At 41.6% G+C, this 21525-nt stretch overlaps 1 protein-coding gene across 5 annotated transcripts in view; it reads right to left on the bottom strand.

Annotated features, from left to right (window-relative positions):
* Rif1 (replication timing regulatory factor 1) overlaps positions 1–17461 on the bottom strand; it is a 59638-nt gene extending 42177 nt beyond the window's left edge. For 3 of the 5 annotated variants that reach the window (XM_036184433.1, XM_036184437.1, XM_036184436.1), the window contains exons 1-8: positions 17352–17454; positions 17004–17117; positions 15807–15885; positions 13860–13956; positions 12611–12738; positions 12417–12511; positions 10838–11027; positions 1050–1142 (exon numbers count right to left, since the gene is read on the bottom strand). In XM_036184433.1, the coding sequence (XP_036040326.1) occupies positions 1050–1142; positions 10838–11027; positions 12417–12511; positions 12611–12738; positions 13860–13956; positions 15807–15885; positions 17004–17107 (786 nt within the window). In that variant the 5' untranslated portion in view covers positions 17108–17117; positions 17352–17454. Of the gene's footprint in view, positions 1–1049; positions 1143–10837; positions 11028–12416; positions 12512–12610; positions 12739–13859; positions 13957–15806; positions 15886–17003; positions 17118–17270; positions 17325–17351 lie in introns of those variants that run through there. The other 2 variants (XM_036184434.1, XM_036184435.1) reach the window with 2 other exon arrangements.
* Between the last annotated feature and the right edge of the window lie 4064 nt (positions 17462–21525).

Genomic DNA, 21525 nt, shown 5'->3' with positions numbered 1-21525 from the left:
ATTGCATACAAACATAAACACCTGTAACATGAGTACTGGGATGTCTTAAGTGATTAAAAACAAGCTGAGGGCATGGGGGAAACAGACAGCCTGTTCAATAATGTGCTTGCTGTGCACTGACAAGGACCTAAATTCAATCCAGCCCCAGAGCCCAGGTTCAAAAGCTAGGCAGCTGTATGTGGTTGCGCAGAGGAGGCAGAGGCAGGCAAATTTGCTTTCAAGGTTAGTCTGACCTAGAGCTTTAGTCTAGCCAGGACATTACATAGTAAGATTAAGAGCAAAAGGGCCAGTGAGACTGCTCAGCAGTACATGTGGCTGCCATGTAAGCAGCCTGAAAACCTGAGTTTGATCCCCAGTGGCAGCAAAGAAAAACTGCACAAAGTTGCCCTTGACCTCTAAAAACACGTCTGGGAATGCATGTGCACACAACACACACATGTGGTTTTAAGGCTAGACATGATGGCAAACACTTGGAACCCCAGTACTAGAAAGGCAGAAACGACTACCTACTCTGAATTTACATGAATGTGAGACTTCTGCCTCAAAGACAGCAGCTGGGCAGATAGTGGCAGATACCTTTAATTCCAACGGAGAGGCAGGTAACATCTGGCAACCTGAGTTCGCTGGGAGCCCATATAGTAGATGGAGTCAACAACTCCCCCAAGTAGTCCTGATGGGTGTCATTTCTCACACATAATCATTCACATAAATAAATGTAATAAATAAATAAACAACAAACAAGGCGGATGACACCTAATGAGTAACACCTGAGGTGGACTTTTGGCCTCCACAGGATGCACACATGTTAACGTGTGTCAGTGCACACATGAGCATGCATACCCACACATAAGCTTGGCACAGTGGTTCATATCTATAATCACAGAATTTGGTAGGTTGATACAGGAGGATTACTGCAAATTTCAGGCCTGGGCTTGAGCTTTGTGGTGAGTGGTGAGCTCTAGAGCAGCTTTAGTGTGGGACACTCTTTAAAAAGTAAAAATTGACATTCAAATTATGAAAATAACACCTACTTTATCTTTGGCACTTACCTTTCCAAGAAGTTTGACAAACAAAGGCCATAATTTTAATACATAAGTCTCATTTTTATTCATAAATAGCTTTTGGAGTTCTGAGATTAATTTCTGTAAATAAAGTAAAAATTTATCAAATACTATAAAAGGTAAAAAAAAATCCACTATCCAAGTCTAAAAATTTTTCAAATATTAATTTTTTGAGCCAAATAACCTTTTCTACAGTGAAAGCATACATCCTCCAGAACCTAGAGGGTCCCTGAACTGGACTTCTGTCTTCAGATCGAAGACTACCCTAATTGTCATCATAGAACCTTCATCCAGTTACTGATGGAAGCAGATGCAGAGATCCACAGCTAAGCACTGGGTGGAGCTCCCAAGTTCAATCGAAGAGAGTAGGAGGATTATATGAGAGTAGGGGTCAAGATCATGATGGGCAAACCCACAGAGACAGCTGACCCGAGCTAGTAGGAGCTGGCTCTGGACTGACAGCTGGGGAACCTGAATGGGACCAAATCCTGAATTTGGATGACAGATGTGTGGCTTGAGCAGTTTGTTGGGCCACTGGCATGGGACCAGGATTTCTCCCTAGTGCATGAACTGGCTTTGTGGAGCCCATTCCCTATGCCTTGCTCAACCTCATGCAGCAGGGAGAAGCTTGGTCCTGCCTCAACTTGGTATGCCAGACTTTGTTGACTCCCCATGGGAAGAGGCCTTACCCTCTCTGAGGAATGGGGTGAGGGGAGGGGGGGGAGGGAGGGGGAACTGTGATTGGTATGTAAAATGAAAAAAAAACTTCAATAAAAATTTTAAAAACTATACATCCTTCAAAGAAAGCAAAACCCGCAGCCTATAGCAATGTGAAGAGGTTTAAAGCAAGCATGTCCTTCTACCAGTAACAGTTTAATGCTCATCCTACTGTCCATCACTCAGCTCAGTTTTCTTGCCAGCATAGTTCTTCCTAAAAACTTGTCACACAAAACTAAAATTCAAATGATACTGTGGTAATCTTCTTATACTAATAACTTAAAAATTCACTAAAAGCTTCACAGTAACAGATATCTAACACGTCAAGAGCCCATGAGATGGCTCAAGCCTTACCTTCTGCAAACCTAACAGCAAGAGATACCCAGTATCCACAGTAAGTACTGACTCCCAGTTTGCCCTCTAACTGGGCATGGTGGCGAACACCTTTAATTCCATTACTCAGGAGGCATAGGCAAGCTGATCTCTGTAAATCAAGGTACACCTGGTCTACAGAGTAAATTCCATATTGAAACTGTCTCCAAAAATAAAAACTGTCCTCTGATCCCATGTGTACAAAGCATGTATATCCTAGCACTCACAATCATATATACAATATAAACTTTAAAAGCAAATTTTAAAAACTAACATTTTAGCTCAAATGTATAGACTGGCCTATGGGGATAAGCACATTAGTAATAAAAACTGGCCTATTTGGAAGAAGCATATTATTAGTGAGGAAAAAGTCTTTGAAGGGCATTACTTGCCAAGGCTCCTTCCTGCCAATTCTGTTTCCAATACACTATGATTTTTAGTACTGCTGTGGATGACCTACTACTCCCTATCATTGTGGAATAAACTTTTTGTACACTGTGAAGATGTGTCATTCAGATTGGTTTAATAAAAAGCTGAATGATCAATAGCTAGGCATAATTTAGGAAGCAGAGAAGACGCTAGGAAGAAGAAAGGGAGTTGCGAGCCGGATGCAGAGGAAGCAAGACATGCAGGATGAGAGATAAAAGCCATGAGCAACATGGCAGCACATAAACAGAAATGGGTTAATTTAAGTTCTAAGAGCTAGATAGAAATAAACCTAAGCTATCAGCTGAGCTTTCATAATTAATCAGTCTCCACCTCATGATATGAGAGCAGAAAAATCCACCTACACGTTATGAAGACAGGCAAGCCTTCAACTCAGAGATCCTTATCTATGCCTCTCAAGTTCTGGATTGCAGGTTTTGAGAGAGTCTATATTCTTCTAAGTATTACATCACAGCAACAAGTATCTAAAATGTGGCTTTCCATATAAATCATGGTACCAATAAAAACTTCATGGAAGAGAATGTTTGAGGCAAACTTGGGATACATGAGAGACCTTATCTAAACAAAGCGATGTAGACCTGAGTATACAGGAAGTAGCCCTCTCTTGGGCTGAGGATTTCCTCATGTTTCACCAGGGCCTTTAATCCAGCACCCGGGGTAGGAGCCATCTCCGTGGGACAGATCTGAACACTCTGTCTGAGACCAACCTAGGGCCCAGCTGCCAATCCTGCAAAAAAACTTGGAGGTGCAGCTGAGACTACCCTGCTCAGCTGAAATCCATCCGGGAGAGGATTCAGAATCCTATAGTCAGCAGTCTGAGGAAACAAGAGCAGCTGAGGAGTTCACGAAGGAGCAAAACGTGACCTGAGAACACAAAATAAGGCGCCGCCCAGCCACCGAACCAGATCACCAGAATCATAAGTATACACTTCACCGGCTGAGAACAGGTAAGCTCCCATCTCCAGATCTAGGTCCCTAGCTCCTAGGCCCTACTCATCAGAGTCCCAGCACTAGACAGCTACCTTTCCCTGCCCCCCCCCACCAAACCCCCCCAAACAAGAAAAAGTAACCCCTATGAACCTAACAACCCACTGAAACCATAGGCACACCCTACACCAACCGGGAACAACTGCTCCCAGAGACAGAACCAACTAACACTGATTGGACTAAACAGCTCCTGAAGAAACAGAGCCCAACAGCACCAATTTAACAAAGAACTCCTAGTGAACCAAGACTAACAATTAGAACAAGAGAGGCACCTTCAGACACAGACACTCCCTGCACCAAACAGAGGAAGAGATGAGTAGACGCCAGTGCAAAAACACAGGCAACAACATGAAGACCTATATGACAACATCAGAACCTAGTGATTCTACACCTGCAAGACCTGAACATACCAACACAGAAGCAGAAGAAATCAACCCTAAAAATGATTTTAAGATGATAGAGGCCTTTAAAGAAAAAAGAAAAAATTCCCTTAAAGAGGAAATAAAAAAACTCCCTTAAAGATGAAATAAAAAGTTCCCTTAAAGAAATGGAAGAAAAAACAAAAAATTGGAAGAAATCAAAGAAAGCCATGAAAAAGTAATGAAACACATGAAGGAAACAATCCAAGATCTGAAAAACAGAAAATGAGACAATAAAGAAAACACAGCCAGGTGGTGGGGGCACACGCCTGTAATCCCAGCACTAGGGAGACAGAGGCAGGTGGATCTCAGTGAGTTTGAGGCCAGCCTGGTCTACAGAGCTAGTCCAGGACAGGCTCCAAAGCTACACAGAAACCCTGTCTTGAAAAACAAAAACAAAACAAAACAAAAAAAAGACAACACAAACTGAGGGAATGCTGGAAATAGAAATCCTGAGTAAAGGAACAGGAACTACAGAAACAAGCATAACCAACCAAATGCAAGAGATGGAACAGAGAATCTCTGACAATGAAGACACAATAGAGAAAATAGATGTATCAGTCAAAGAAAACACTAAATACAAAAAAGTCGTAATACAAAAACATCCAAGAAATTTGGGACACCATGAAAAGACCAAACCTAAGAATAATAGGGACAGAAGAAGGAGAAGAATACCAACTCAAAGGCTCAGAAAACATACTCAACAAAACCATAGAAGAAAACTTTCCTAACCTAAAGAAAGAAATACCTATGAAGATACAAGAAGCTTACAGAACACAAATAGGCTGGATCCAAAAAAAAGTACCCTCGCCACATAATAATCAAAACACTAAATATACAGAACAAAGAAAAAATGTTAAGAGCTGCAAAGGAAAAAGACCAAGTAACATATAAAGGCAAACCCATCAGAGTAACACCAGACTTCTCAATACAGACTATGAAAGCTAGAAAAGGTCCTGGACAAATGTTATGCAGAAACTAAGAGACCACAGATGCCAACCCAGACTATTATACCCAGCAAAACTCTCAATCACCATAGATGGAGTAAACAAAATATTTCATGATAAAACCAGATTTAAACAATACCTATCCACAAACCCAGACCTACAGAAAGCACTAGAAGGAAAAATCCAACCTAAAGAAGCTAAACACACCTATGAAGACTCAGGCAATAGATAATCCCACACCAACAAACACCAAAGGACAACACAACACGACCACAAAAATAACAGGAACTAACAGTCACTGGTCATTAATGCCCATCAATATCAATGGTCTCAATTCACCCATAAAAAGACACAGACTAACAGAATGGATAAGAAAACAGGGTCCATCCTTCTGCTGCATACAAGAAACACAACCTTATCTTCAAAGACAGACACTACCTCAGAGTAAAGGGCTGGGAAAAGGCTTTGCAAGCAAATGGACCTAAGAAACAAGCTTGTGTAGCTATCCTTATATCTAATAAAATAGACTTCAAACTAAAATCAATCGAAAGAGATCAGGATGGACATTACATATTTATCACAGGAAAAATCCACCAAGATGAATGATGAATGAAGTTTTAATTCTGAATATTTATGCCCCAAATACAAATGCACCCACATTCATAAAAGAAACATTACTAAAGCTTAAAATGCACATCAAACCCCACACACTAGTGGGAGATTTCAACACACCACTCTCACCAAAAGACAGATCTACCAGACTGAAACTTAACAGAGAAATAAAGGACCTAACAGATGTTATGACTCAAATGGACTTAATAGATATCTACAGAACATTCCACCCCAATACAAAAGAATAAATATACCTTCTCAGCACCCCATGGAACCTTCTCAAAAATTGACCACATGCTTGGTCACAAAACAAATCTCAACAGACACAAAAACATTGGAATAACTCCCTGTATCTTATCGGACCACCATGCCTTAAAGTTAGATTTCAACAACAAAAACTATAGAAAGCCTACAATCTCATGGAAACCAATGGGTAAAGGAAGAAATAAATAAAGATTTCCTAGAATTCAATGACAATGAATGTATTACATACCCAAAGTTATGGGACACTATGAAAGCAGTGCTAAAAGGAAAATTCATAGCACTAAATGCACACATAAAGAGGTTGGAGAAATCTAAAAGCTCTAGAAAAGAAAGAAACAAACTCACCCAGGATGAACAGACACCAGGAAATAATCAAATTGAGGGCTGAAATCAATGAAATAGAAACAAGGAGAATACAAAAAAAAAAAAAAAAAAAAAAAATCAATGATGAAACAGAGTTGGGTTTTTTTTTGGGGGGGGGGGGCAATCAACAAGATAGACAAACCACTAACCAAAAGGCAGAGAGAGCTTCCAAATTAACAAAATCAGAAATGAAAAGGGAGACATAACAGAAAATGAGGAAATTCAGAGACTCGTGAGGTCATACTTCAAAAACCTGTACTACACAAAATTGGAAAATCTGGAAGAAATTGACCATTTTCTGGATAGGTACCACATACCAAAGTTAAATCAAGACGAGATAAACTAAATAGACCAATAACCCCTAAGGAAATAGAAGCTGTCATTTTTAATGACATTAAAGCATTGGGAGCAACCAAAAAAAGCCCAGGACCAGATGGTTTCAGTGCAGAATTCTACCACATTTTCAAAGAAGAGCTAATTCCAATACTCTTCAAAATGTTCCATACAATAAAAACAGAAGGAACATTACCAAACTCTTTTTATGAGGCAACAGTTACCCTGATACCCAAACTACACAAAGATGCAACAAAGAAAGATAATTACAGACCAATCTCCCTCATGAACATTGATGCAAAAATACTCAACAAAATATTGGCAAACCAAATCCAAGAACACATTAAAAAAATTATCCACCATGACCAAGTAGGTTTCATCCCAGGAATAAAAGGATGGTTCAACATATGAAAATCTGTCAATGTAATACACCATATAAACAAACTGAAAGAAAAAAACAAAAAACAAAAACCACATGCTCATCTCATTAGATGCTGAAAATCTAACACCCCTTCATGATAAAGGTCTTGGAGAGATCAGGAATACAAGGAACATTCCTAAACATAATAAAGGCAATTTACAGCAAGCCAACAGGTACCACCAAATTAAATGGAGAGAAACTCAAAGCAATTCCACTAAAATCAAGAACTAGTAGACAAGGCTGTCTACTCCCCCCATATTTATTCAATATAGTACTTGAAGTTCTAGCTAGAGCAATAAGACAACAAAAGGAGATCAAGGGGATACAAATTGGAATGGAAGAAGTCAAACTTTCACTATTTGCAGATGATAGGATAAATGACCCCAAAAATTCTACCATGGAACTCCTACAGCTGATAAACTCCTTCAGTAAAGTGGCAGGATACAAGAGCAACTCAAAAAAATCAGTAGCCCTCCTATATACAAATGATAAACGGGATGATAAAGAGATCAGAGGAATATCACCCTTTACAACAGCCACAAATAATATAAAATACCTTGGGGTAACACTAACTAAACAAGTGAAGGACCTGTATGATAAGAACTTTAAGTCTCTAAACAAAGAAATTGAAGAAGACATCAGAAAATGGAAAGATCTCCCATGCTCATGGATAGGTAGGATTAACATAGTAAAAATAGCAATCTTACCAAAAGCAATGTACAGATTCAATGCAATCCCCATCAAAATCCCAACACAATTCTTAACAGACTTGGAAAGAAAAATACTCAACTTCATATGGAAAAACAAAAAACCCAGGATAACTAAAAGAATCCTATACAGTAAAGCAACCACTGGAGGCATCATGATCCCTGACCTCAAGCTCTACTATAAAGCTATAGTAATAAAAATAGCTTGGTACTGGCATAAAAACTGACATGTGGACCAATGGAATTGAATTGAAGACCCTGACATTAATCCACACACATATGAACACCTGATTTTTGACAAAGAAGCCAAAACTGTACAATGGAGAAAAGAAAGTATCTTCAATAAATGGTGCTGGCATAACTGGATGTCAACATGTAAAAGATTACAAATAGATCCGTATCTGTCACCATGCACAAAACTCAAGTCCAAGTGGATCAAAGACCTCAACATAAATCCCATTACACTGAACCTGATAGAAGAGAAAGTAGGAAGTACTTCTTGAACACACTGGCACAGGAGATCACTTCTTAAATATAACACGAGTAGCACAGGCACTGAGAACAATAATTAATAAATGGGACCTCTTGAAATTGAGAAGCTTCTGTAGGGCAAAAGACACGGTCAATAAATAAGACAAAAAGACAGCCTATAGAATGGGAAAAGATCTTCACCAACCTCACATCTGACAGAGGACTTATCTCCAAAGTATATAAAGAACTCAAGAAACTAGACATCAAAATACTGAACAATCCAATTTAAAAATGGGCTATAAAGCTAAACAGAGACTTCTCAAAAGAACAATCTCAAATGGCTGAAAGACATTTAAAGAAATGTTCAACATCCTTGTCATCAGGGAAATGCAAATCAAAATGATTCTGAGATACTACCTTACACCTGTCAGAATGGCTATGATCAAAAACACAAATGACAGTCTATATTGGAGAGGATGCGGAGCATGGGAACACTCTTCCATTGTTGGTGGGAATGCAAACTTGTATAACCACTGTGGAAATCGGTATGGCTGTTTCTCAGAAAATTGGGAACCGATCTTCCGTAAGACCCAGCCATACCACTCTTGGGCATATACCCAAGAAATGCTCAATCATACTACAAAGATACATGCTCAACTATGTTCATAGCAGCATTATTCATAACAGCCAGAACCTGGAAACGACCTAGATGCCCTTCAACTGAAGAATGGATGAAGAAAATGTGGTACATATACACAATGGAGTACTACTACTCAGCAGAGAAAAACAAAGACAGCATGAAATTTGCAGGCAAATGGATGGAACTAGAAAATATCATCCTGAGTAAAGTAACCCAGACTCAGAAGGACAAAACATATAAGTGGATAGTAGATATAAAGCAAAGGACAATCAGACTGCAACTCACAGATCCAGGGAGGCTACCTAGCAGAGAGGACCCTAGGATGACTGTGGCTTGATTTTTCCCAATCACTGGACAAGTTTTAGTTAAACATTTCACTATTAGGATAAGAATCTGTACCACACCAAGCTGATAAAAGAAAATGCTGGCTGTACTTTCAGGAAGGGAGGCTAAAATCTTTTTAGATTATGGATTAGCATATAGAAAAATGTCGCTGTAAATCAAAACAGTGAAGGGGAAGATGAATAGGAATCTCACACAATTTAAGTAAAGCATAGCTCTCTGAACAGATGAAGATAGGTTTCTTCTGTGTCCCAGAATCTAATCAATATTTACATGTATAATTTAGCTATTATTTTACTTAAAAGGGCTAACTGGGAAATGTTATCTTTTTTACTATTTTCTACCGAGAAAATATTTTCCAGTTTCAAATAAATAAATAAATAAATAAATAAATAAATAAATAAATAAATAAATAAATATTGGAAACCATAAAATATAAACAAAAGGGCAGTAAGGTTTAAAAAAAAAATGCCCAAACAAAGCATTATGAGAAATATAAATATCAAAAAACCAAAAAACTTCATGGTCTGGTAAAGGGCTTGCTATGCAAGCGTGAGGATGCAGATTTGATCCCCAGAACCTATGTTTAAAAGTAATTTGCACATGTTTGAAATCTCAAAGCTGGAAAGATGGAGAAAAGAGGACCCTTCAATCTTATTGGTCATCAAGTTCTAGACCAGTGAAATGGTCTTAAAGGGGCGGGGTGGGTGGATGGGGTTGTGCCTGAAGAACATCAGAGATTGTCCTCGGCCTCTCACGTGCATGCACATACACTGAAAAATCAAGACCTGATAATGAACCAGGCTTGGTGGCACATGCCTTGAATATCAGACTCAGGAGGCAGAATGTCTGAATTCAAGGCCAGCCTGGTCTATGCAAAGAGCTCCAGGCCTCTCAGGACTAAAGAATGAAATCCTATCTCAGAACAACAGAAATCAACTTATAATAGTCCCCAAATCCTATTCCTATGTGATTACCTGCTCTGTATCTGTCATTCCCTTCCACCGAAGAAAAGCATCCCACAACACTCCCTAAAAACCAACTGGGTGCACAAATATAAAGGTGCCCTTGGCAGTCATGACTTTATCACCTAAAATGAGCTTACACTATTATTATAGACATGGCCAATTCTTATACTGGCTTCTGAAAATCAATAACCATATGTCCTAATTTTAACCTTTTCTTTATACTATTATGCCTCATCTTTTCTCGTATACTAGAAAATAAATCTCAGTCACACAGTAACAATGCCTCTAGAAACAATGCACTTAAAGAAAGTGTTCAATAAATGTTGCTAGTAGAGAGCTGTTGGTAAACTTCAGACCTGAAGCAGTACTAGGAAACTACATTTACATGACCTCATAAGCATTAGATGTATATCTACTGAGATGCTACACTAATGGAATCCCTTTTCAGAAATATAATCCCACTTTATTCACCATTCACTAGAGAAGGGATTAAAATATCTAGACTTTAGTAAAAACTAAACAATTCACTTGTTATTATAGGAGTAATTTGTATAAACTAACAACTTTTCTACATTTGTTTCTGATTATTCACAGGCACTGTGCATTCCGGCTAGCGCTCTTCACTGAGCCTAAATCTGTTTTTGATTCAAAACAAAACTCCTCAGTCATGGTATATATAACTGTACCAATGAATTAAGGCTGAATTGTAAGCTCAAGGTAGAAGCCACTAAATGCAGAATTCAAACTTACAAAGGGTAATACTTACAGTAGTCATAAGGTGCTCTGTAATCAAAGCTATTTCTTGCTGTTTCTGAAGCAGCAATGGCATCCCCATCTCCAGAGCAGTGGCTCCCCGCAAATGTACCTTTTGCGCTGAGTGAACAACTAATGGTATGACCAATTTAGCCCACCTCACAGACTCTTCTCCCATTTGAACTGGGGTTTGTTCAATCAGCCTACAATAGAGAAATAACTAATTTAAACTAAAAAGTGAGGCCAAGTTAAATTATCAAGAAGCAAGACTAGGTGATGCAGGCCTATAAATCCAACTGTTCAAGAGGCTATGATCACAAGGTTCAAGACCTTAGTAGGCAACTTGGTGAGACTGTCTCGAATTTAAAAAAAAAAAAGAAAGAAAGAAAAGAAAAAGACATTTGGTTTGTGATGCAAATTAAATGGTAGAGTATTTGCCTAGTATGCTCAAATCACTCCCTCACACTGCAAAAGAAATTACCAGAAAAGTGAACATCACACAGCAATATGCATAACATAGCCAATTATCTGAGAATGTATACATCCTCCAATGTATGCATTTGTACAAAGACATCACTGTTAAGTACAGAAAAACAGATGAAACTGTACCTGTACACATCTGTAGTGCACATACAGTTTATTCTTTGCAGCACTAGCAGTTAAAGCTAGCACCTCCTGCTTGAAAAGCACTCTATTACTGACTTTCAGGAGTTCCACTCCTAGACTTTTCACAAAGTGTTTATGCAAGCACAATCTTGATCTTAGATTTGAACTTTTTCCTCCACCTCTAAGCTGATGAGATGACTCAGTGGGTAAAAGCTTACTTGCTGGTAAGCTTGATGGCCTGAGTTTTGATCTCTGGAACCCAGACTGTGGGGGGAAAGAACTTAATCCCTCAACTTGTCCTCTAACCTCCACAAAGGCACAGTAGTATGCACAAAGCAACGATTATAATTACAATAGCTATACTATCAAATTGAACATTAACTAAAGGTGACCAGAGAAATAGGACATATTCTACAAATCAGTCATATAGCATCAGAACACAGTTAAAGCAAATAGCTGAACTAAAGAACCCTTAAAAAATTAAACTAACAGACTGCCAGCATGTCTAAGAGGAAGGTGCAAGTATGCTCCTGGCTAGCTCACTTAGGAGGATTCTGAAAGCCTTAACATACAATTTTTAGAACCAAAATATATTACCAACAGGAATGTAGCCAAGTCTGTTTCACTAAAAATAAAACAGCAACTTACAGATTTTTTTTTTTTTAATCTTGTTACCTTTCTCTTGCTTAACTTGGTCTAAAGGATATACACTTTTGTTTTTTTAAACCCTGTTTTAGTTTTTTTGTGTGTGCATGTATGTGTACTGCATGTACCAGCTCGTGTGTCTACACATCCAGAGTGTGTAGAGGTCAGAGAACTTGCAGGAGATGGTCTCTCCTTTCACATGGGTTCTAGAGATTTAACTCCAGTTGTCAGGCTTGGTAGCAAATTACCAGCCCCAGTTTAGTATCTATTTCATCTTCATATATACAAACCCCAAACTCCAAGCATAATTATTCCAATTTATACAAGAACTAACTGCATACCTTATAACAACATTTAATGCTTCAAAATCAACAACAGCAGAATGTACCTCTCCTTTACTTAGTATCACTTCCAATGAATCAATAATACTGGATACCTAAATGACCAAAAAAAAAAAAAAAAAAACACATACAGATCAAATGAACCAGAACTGTTTTATTGGCACATAATTCAGATACCCCAGAACTATACTCACCATTTTGCTAACAAGTTCAGTGGGAAACGTCTGTTTGGATATTACCCACAGTGCCCTGGTACACACATTTTTGTCTGAACTCTTAATGATACCATTCAAGGTTAAAAGCAGTTCTTGAATATTTGCCTCTGAAAAAAAGCAAATTTTAATTTCAATTATGTAGCATAATTAAAGTCTCTAAAATCTCAAACATAAAAGTAAAATAAAAATAACAAAGGCAGATGGGGGGGGGTGAAAATTGGAGATGATCTATCTGTAGAGATGCTGACAGGTATCACACTTCTTGCCAAAATACAAAATCCTAACTAAAGCAAAAGACAGTAAAGAAAACAGACAACAGCAGACTGCAAATCTTTTGTCTTGCACAACTCAGTTAACTATTGTCATCCTGGGATGCTAACAAGTCTTACACAAAAGAAAAAAAAACTGCACCTCTTTACTGGGGGAAAAACAGCAATAACAACTTTAAGATATCCTTATTACCCACCTTGAATAGTCATCCTGTAGGTTTCCTTTACAATTGCAAACAAACTACTGACTACAAAGCAATAGTATTACTTAACACTCGGAAACTATCAGGCTCTATACTTTCAATACCACTTCCAAACTAACATTTACTGCTAAGACCTCTTCATCTCATAAATTCCTTAGAAAATATGCCTGTCACATAAAACAGATAAATTAGTGTTAACTTCAGATTTAAAAAATATATTCTAGCCTGGTGGTGGTGGCACACAACTTTGATCCCAACACTCAGGAGGTGGAGGCAGATCTCTAAGTCTGAAGACAGCCTGGTCTACAAAATAAGTTGTAGGACAGCCAGCGATACATAGGGAGGCCTTGTCTTAAAAAACCAGAAGGGAAATAAAATTACATATGTACAATTTTTATAGGATATATATTTAATTTTATACATATCATTTTTAGTAGGATGGGTACGTGCATGTGTATCCTACTAAAAAAAAGGCCTGGGACCAATAAGAGACTGAGCCAGCAAAGGCCCTTGCCATCAAGCCTTATGATAAATTCAATCCCATTCCAGAACCCACTTAGAAGCTAGGACTCCTGCAAGTTGCCCTCTGACCTTGAGTGTAGGTGCATATGTACTAAGTGAATGTCTTCCTAAATGGGGGGGAGGGGGAGATCCTAAACTACAAATTATAAAAATTAATCCATAAACAGTACTTTAACTGTATTAAACTACACTTTAAACTCAACAGATATTAATAGCTTTAATCATTTTATCTACCTGATAATCCCGAGGTAATTTTGGGATTATATAAGCAAAATCCCAAGGCTTGCAGAGCAGCACTACTCAATTCTGAGTTCTGACTGGAAATGTGAGCCTACAAAAAAAATCAAAATCACATTCACAGCAGAGAAACAATTTCTAGAATCAGAGCCAGTTACAACCCAAATTCAATGCATTTTAATCCAATCAATCAGCCAACTTTTTGGGAGTAAATGAAAATAAGTTTGGCAAAGGAGAAGGGAACCAGAAAAGATTGACAGGGGTTGAAAAGAAAGATCAGCAGTTACTCTTGTAGAATATCTATATTTGGTTCCAAGTACCCACGTGGCAGCTCACAACCTGTCTGTAACTCCAATTCCTGGGACTCTGACACCCTCTTCTGGCTTCTATGGTCACTGCACACATGTGGTACATAGACATACATGCAGGTAAATACTCATACACATAAAAAAATTTTTAAATCAACATTTTTAAGAAAAGATAAATGACATCATCTCCCACATATCCATGCAAAAACAAAGAAAAGGCCAACAAATGAAAGATGTTATTGGACAGGAAACAAACATGAGCATGGTTCTTCTACACAATAAACAAGCGAAGTCTCAAATGCAAGTTGACATCCTAGCTTTAGAATGAGTAATGCTTTCTTCCTCCAGACTAAGAAAGGGAAGCAGTTGCAATGGAGCAATTCCCAAGTATCTAGTACATATTAAGCATTTTAACTCAATCTTAAAGTTAAAAAAAAAAAAAATGTTCAAGAAATTTGGGGCTAGGGAATGTACTTTTCAGTTGGTATAGTACTTGTCTAGCATGCATGAAGCCCTGGGTTCAATCCCCAGCACTGCATAATTGCAAAGTGGTGGCACATGCCTGTAATCCCAGCACTTGGGAGGCAGGAGGATCAGAAGTTCAAGGTCATCCTCAGCTATATAGGAAGTCCAAGGCAAGCCTGGACTAGAGACCCTGTCAAAAAAAATAGTAATAATTTCAATAAGGTTGGGATATTAGTTCAATCTTTTCATTTTAAAAACAAGAATATTAAAAACGTTGATGGTACGTCATGAAGTCATTAAGTAGTCAAGTGAGACTAAGACTACAGACTGTCTGATATTAATTATCACCACTAAACAAAGAAAACAAGTTAACTACATTTTTCTAAAGTGTTAACAATTTTCCAACCAGGCATAATTATCAAAAACTGAACTTGAATAAAAACAAATAACATGTACTGTGGAGTTTGCCAGTGCCAGCCTATAATCCCAACATCTGGGAGGCAGATGCAGGAGGATCATCATATAGCTATCTACCTGGTTCCCAGCCACTGCTTTACGGGGAAACTGCCTCCAACGCCCTTGCCCCACAAAATATGTTTGTTTATGAGTATATGAATGCTATCTATCTCAAGAGTAGACCAAAAATAATTGCCATTTTAGGATAACATACTCGTATACTCAAACAGATTTTATCTCTGACAATTGTTTTTTTGCTTTGAATTCAGGAAGCCCTGAATATTTTAGCAAACTCACCAATTTCATAACCTGAAAAGTAGAGCTTAAAGAGCAAACTCAGGCTGTGGATATAGCTTCATGGTACACACAGAGCACTTTACTAGCATGCCAGAGGCCCAGAGTATAGAAAATTACAGTGAGAGAACACATACGGTAAAGTACCTGACGAACCATAGTAACCACAGTGATCAAGAAAAGATACAGCTCTCCTGTCGACATAACTGCTGACACTGTGTATTCAGGGTGCTCACAATGCACTGGGCGATGCTTCAGCCAAGGGAAGAGTCACTTACTAGAAAGCTCGTCAGGAGCTGCACCTGGAACCCCAGCATTTTGGGAGGCTAAGATTCCAAGGGACTCAATCTAGTGAGATCCAGACCAGCCATAGCTTCAGAGGGAGGCCCTGTCTAGAGTCATTAAAAAAACAAACACAGACCTTTAAAACTGCGTACAGCCGAGGAAGATTTTTCTCAATTTCTGTAATGACTTCCTTTCCTTCTTGTCCAGTCATCCGACTTTAAAAGAAATAGAACATAAGCTTAGGCAAAAAGCAGAAACACAACAGTACTGTAATCACTTTCTTTAAGGAATATTTTCAGGGTTGAGGAGACAATTCAGGGGTTAAGAACACATACCACTCTGGCAGAGGGCCTGAGTTTAATTCCTGGTACCAGTGTCAGAGGGCTCACAACCACCTGTAGCTCAAGTTCCAGAGCCATCAAACACTAGTACCCAATACTCAGAGCTTTAAGTTTCTAAAGCTTACTTTCCAGCCCTTGAAAAATCAATCCAGTCCTTAAAAATGCGTGAGTACATGGTAACATATTGTAAACTACATCAGAAATAGCGATAACTTGCACAAAATCTTTTCTGTCTCTACAATGCATTCAAGTTTTGAATTTTTAGTTGTGAAAAGAAAATGAGAATCCCTTTCCCTAGTCATATACTTAATAGTTTTATGGTCATTTGCAAAAATTTACAAAATTTCTGAAGTCTTTCAAATAATGTAAAAACCAAGTTCCTGCCTCTATTTAAAGGAAAGGAGAGAGAGAGAAAAAAAAAAAAAAAAAAGCCGGACGTGGTGGCACACGCCTGTAATCCCAGCACTCGGGAGGCAGAGGCAGGCGGATCTCTGTGAGTTCGAGGCCAGCCTGGTCTGCGGCGTGAATTCTGGGCGAGCCAAGGCTATGATACAGAGAAACCCTGTCTCGTTGCGGGGTGGAGGGGGAGCCAATTCCAGGGCTGATGGGATGGCTCACACACCTGTAATCCCGAGAAGGCTTCCGCAGGATCCTAAGTTCGAGGCCAGCAGGGACCACTTGACCCTAACTACACCCAGACAATTCCGGACCGCCAACTTTCTCCCCACGTCGGAGGTTTGCAGTGAGAACCGCCGCTCTCCCAACTACTTCCAGCTCAAAACTTTTCCTCAAAGCTCCCGTTTGCCAGGCAAACAAACAAGCAAACAAACAAAAAGCCGCTCCGCCCCGAAGCAGCCCTCGGACGCCTCCGCGGCGCCTCGCAACGTCACTTTGCAGGCATGGCCCGGTGCGCCCCGAGCTGCCCGCGCCCGCCGCGGCCCCACCGCTCCCCCGTCTCCCGCCCCGGCTCGTCCCCGGGCGGGCGGCCTCACCTGGTCAGAGTTAGGTAGGCGTCCGTCTGCTCTCCGGGAGATACCGAGGGGTCTTCCCAAGTCTCCAGAAGCGGCTCCAGGGGGCTGCGACCTGCGGCCGTCATGTCGGCCACCCTGGGGTGAGGCCGGAAGACACGGGTGACCGGTGGCACGGGCCGCGCGGCGCCCTCACCTGCACGCCGGGCCGCGCGCTCGCAGGCCGCCCTCCCTCCAGCCCGCCCGCCCGCCCGCCCGCTCCCCCGCTCCCCAGCTCGCCCGCTCGCCCACCCGGTTCCCGCCGCCGCTTCCCAGGCAGCGCCGGCCGCGAGGGGGCAGAGGCAGCGCCGGCCGCAGACTCCCGCTCCTCACCCCACGCGCGGGAAGCCCGCTCCGCCGCTCGCCTCCCCCGGGCCGCCGTCCGCTCCCGGCTCGCGCTATTTACTCACGCGTGCCGCCCGCTCCTCCACGACCAAGATGGCGGCGGGGGGCGGGCCCAGCGGCGCGCGGGAGCCGGGCAGGCCTGGCGGGAGAGGCTCGAGCCAATCCAACGGGCGGCGGCGCGCCGGGCGGCTCGATGGCCTGCTGCCCGCCCCCGCCCCCCGGGTCACCTTCAGGTGGGGGGCTGTCGCCGCGGGCCGGGGCTAGACGCTGGGGGCTGCGAAGGAGCGCCCGACTCCACCTGACTCAAGCCTGCGCCCCTCCGACCAAGTTTGCAAACTCCCAAGTCCAGGGCTTCTACCATGAGCAAGCCATTGGATGGAGCGTCCATGGCAGGCTGTTAAGGCTTGGGTTTTGTTGTTGGGGTTTTTGTGTCCTGGAGGTCCTGGAGCTTTGAGAGCCGAGCTGTCTATCTCTAAAACACATGCCCCCAGCCCAAGTCAGGGGCGCATCTCGAGCATGCCTATTTTGAAGCGTTGGTCTGTGACCTGAGCACATTTATTCCCTCCCGATTTTCCTCTGACATGAGGACTAGTTACGGCACATTTCTGGGCCAAGAACGAGTATTAGTTAGAAGAGGCCAATGGCGTGCATAACAAAGGCCTGGAACTGGGCGGTATTGATGTGCAGATTTTAAGATACCGCCCTTCGGCCTTGTGATTCCACCGATTCGGGCCATTGCCTAGGATCTGCTATCTTCTATTAGATCCCAGGTGTTGAGAGTGAGCGTAGTCCTGTGTGTCTCAGGTGAAGGAGGGGAAACGACAGTAGACCCTTAAAGAAGTTGGGTCTCATTAATCGTTCCGTGTGCCTCTGAGCATGCTCCACAGCCGGCGGAGTTGTCTCTACTTTAAGCACACAAGGTCCAGGAAGCAGGACCTTAGCCCACGCCTTTACTCCCAACACAAGAGTATGCAGAGGCAGGCAGATGAGTTCAAGGCCTCCTGGTCAACTCAGCGAGTTCCAAGCCAACTAGGGCTACATAATGAAACCGTGTCTCAAGAAAACTGTTAAAATAACAAAGAATATTAAGTCGGCCCAGTGCCAGGCTCGGTAAGCGTGCTTGCCTAGCACACATGAAACCAGGCTGCTGCTTCTGAACAATCTACCACAACCGCTAACTTTTCCCTGTGAAGATGCCTTATTTTTTAGAAGCATTCCCTTTTCAAGAATTATGGTCAGTTAAGTATAGTGGCACACACCTGTGTCCCGGCACTCAGAAGGCTGAAGTAGGAAGGATCCCCAGTTCCAACTCAAATTGATTTAGATCGCACGACCCCGTAACAAAAGGAAAAAAACAATATTGACGAGTCCTCAACCAATGAAGGATTTGAAATCAGCCCCTCAGATGAAATCTTCCCTCGTTTACACTCGTCCCACCCACATTCCTTCCATAGAGATTTAAATTCTCCTGCCCCAAGCTCAAACTCAGAGATCAGCCAGCCTCTGCCTCCTCAGTGCTGGGTGGGATTAAAGGCGGGGACCGTCACACCTGGCTCTTGACCTCCTAAATTGACTTAATTTTCTGCTGTTTGGTCTCTGGCACTTGCAGCACAAGTGTTGAGTGTATAAATAGTTAGATCCAGCTACAGTCTCGGTGAGTTCTCTACTCTGATCTTTGGTGTTTTCGGTCTCATCTAAAAAGCTGAACGATTAGTCAAAACCAACCCCCCCTTCCCCACGCAGACTCTTTTCCACACATCTTCAGAGCTGCTGGCTACCTCCAAGCATCTCTTTAGAAAAATCTAGTCAACACAAATCTGTAATCCCAACACTTTACAAGTCTGAGGCAGTGGGACTGCTGCGAGTTCCAGGCCAACCTGAGCTACATAAAGAATGCCAGGCCAGTCAGAGCTATATAGCAAGACCATTTTATCTCCACAAAACAAGCCAGGTGTGGTGGAGCAAACCTTTAATCTCAACACTTGCAAGGCAGAGGCAGGTGGATCTCTGAGTTCAAGACCAGCCTGATATACATAGCAAGTTCCAGCATAGCCAGAGCTACATAGAAAGACCCTGTTTTAAAAAAAAAAAAAACTAAAGATTATAGGTAAAAATGAGAATATATTTTTCTCTGATATAATTATATCAGGAAGAGTCAGGCCTAGTGGAGCGCCTTGCCTGGAGTACCAGCACTTGGGAGGTAGGGGTAAAAGGATCAGGAATTCCTCCTCAGCTAGCTACACAGTCTGTCTCTGAAAGAATTCACCTATGCATAGCAGAAATCTTTTTTTTTTTTTCTTAACCTTCTTCTTCTTCTTCTTCTTCTTCTTCTTCTTCTTCTTCTTCTTCTTCTCCTCCTCCTCCTCCTCCTCCTCCTCCTCCTCCTCCTCCTCCTCCTCCTCCTTCTGTCGGTGGGAGGCAGAGTTGAGACTAGGTTTCACAGTATAGCTTTGGCTGGCCTAAAGTTCACTGTGTAGACCAGGCTGGCCCCAAACTCATAGCAACCTGTTTGCTTCTGCCTCCTAAATGCTGGGATTAAAAGCATGTGTCTCTACACTCAGCTTTTCTTAACTTTTTAAGGTGTGTGTGTGTGTGTGTGTGTGTGTGTGTGTGTGTGTGTGTTTGTGTGTGTATGTATGTGTGTGTTTGAAAAAGAAATGTCAGAGGACAGTTTGAGGGAGTTAGTTCTCTCCACAGTGTGGGCTCCAGGGCTCAAACCCAGATTGTTAGGCTTGCTAATAAACACTTTTTTTTTTCCAGTTTTTCGTGACAGGGTTTCTCTGTGTAACTTTGCACCTTTCCTGGATCTCACTCAGTAGACCAGGCTGGCCTCGAACTCACAGAGATCCGCCTGGCTCTACCTCCCAAGTGCTGGGATTAAAGGCGTGTGCCATCACCGCCCAGCTAATAAACACTTTTACTTGATGAGCCAATTCACCAGCCCCCTTTTTCTGTATCCTGAATATATCATGGGGGGGGGGGGGATTTTGGACTCTCTAGAGCTATTCTAAAAAAAATAATCAAAACTGAGCATGGTGGCGCACACCTTTAATCCCTGCACTTGGGAGGGAGAGGCAGGAGACCTTATGAAGAGAGATAGACCTTGGAACACTCAGCTCTAAATGAGATGTTTCCATCAAATCCCTCCACTCATATCTCAGAGAGCCCTGCAGAAGAGGGGGCAGAAGGAATGTGGGAGCCAGAGGGAATGGAGAGGCCCTCTGAATCAACTGAGCAAAGCTCCTATGAACTCACAGAGACTGAAGCAGCATACACAGGCCCTCCTTGGGTCTGCACCAGGTCCTCAGTGTATAGATGATAGCTTTCAGTTTAGTACTTTTATGGGACTTACGAATGTGTGAATTAAGTGGGTCTCTGATTCTTGTGCCTTCTCCAGGGGCTCCTCCTTCTGTTGGTTTGCCTTGTCCAACTTCAGTGTCATGGCTTTTATTTTATCTTATTGCATTTTAAAAATTTTTATGTTAAAAAAAAACAGTTAATTGAAAAAATTAAGTCCTAGAAAAAAAAAAAGCAAAATGCAAGCCGGGCAGTGGTGGTGCATGCCTTTAATCCCAGCACTTGGGAGGCAGAGCCAGGCAGATCTCTGTGAGTTCAAGGCCAGCCTGGTCTACAAAGTGAGTTCCAGGAAAGGCGCAAAGCTACACAGAGAAACCCTGTCTTGAAAAAACAAAAAACAAAACAAAACCAAAAAACCAGTGCAGTCTGCTGCCAATCATGCACCTGTACTCTCATGGTGTGTGACCTATGAGTGGTTGACTGAGAAGACTAGGACCTGGTTTATTTATGGTTCTGCACATTACGCTGGCACCACCTAGAAATAAACAGCTGCAATATTACAGTGCCTTTCTGGGACAACCCTGAAAGATACTGGCAAAGGGAAGTCTTCGAAGTGAACAGAAGTTCTAACAGTACACATGGCATTACAGTCTGTTTGGAAAGAGGAATGGCCAGATGTATGATTGCTCAATGACTCATGGGCTCTAGCCAATGGACTGGCTGGTTGGTCAGGGACTTGGAGAGAGCATAATTGGAAAATTGTTGAGAAAGACACCTGGGGAAGAAGTATGTAGAGAGATCTCTCCAAATGGGCAAAGGATATGAAGATTCTTGTGTCCCATGTAAATGTTCACCAAAAGATGAC

The sequence above is a fragment of the Onychomys torridus genome, chromosome 4 (assembly GCF_903995425.1).
Source record: "Onychomys torridus chromosome 4, mOncTor1.1, whole genome shotgun sequence".
Classification (NCBI taxonomy): Eukaryota; Metazoa; Chordata; class Mammalia; order Rodentia; family Cricetidae; genus Onychomys; species Onychomys torridus.
Note: the sequence above shows the minus strand (reverse complement) of the source record. Positions and strands in the feature narration are given on the sequence as shown.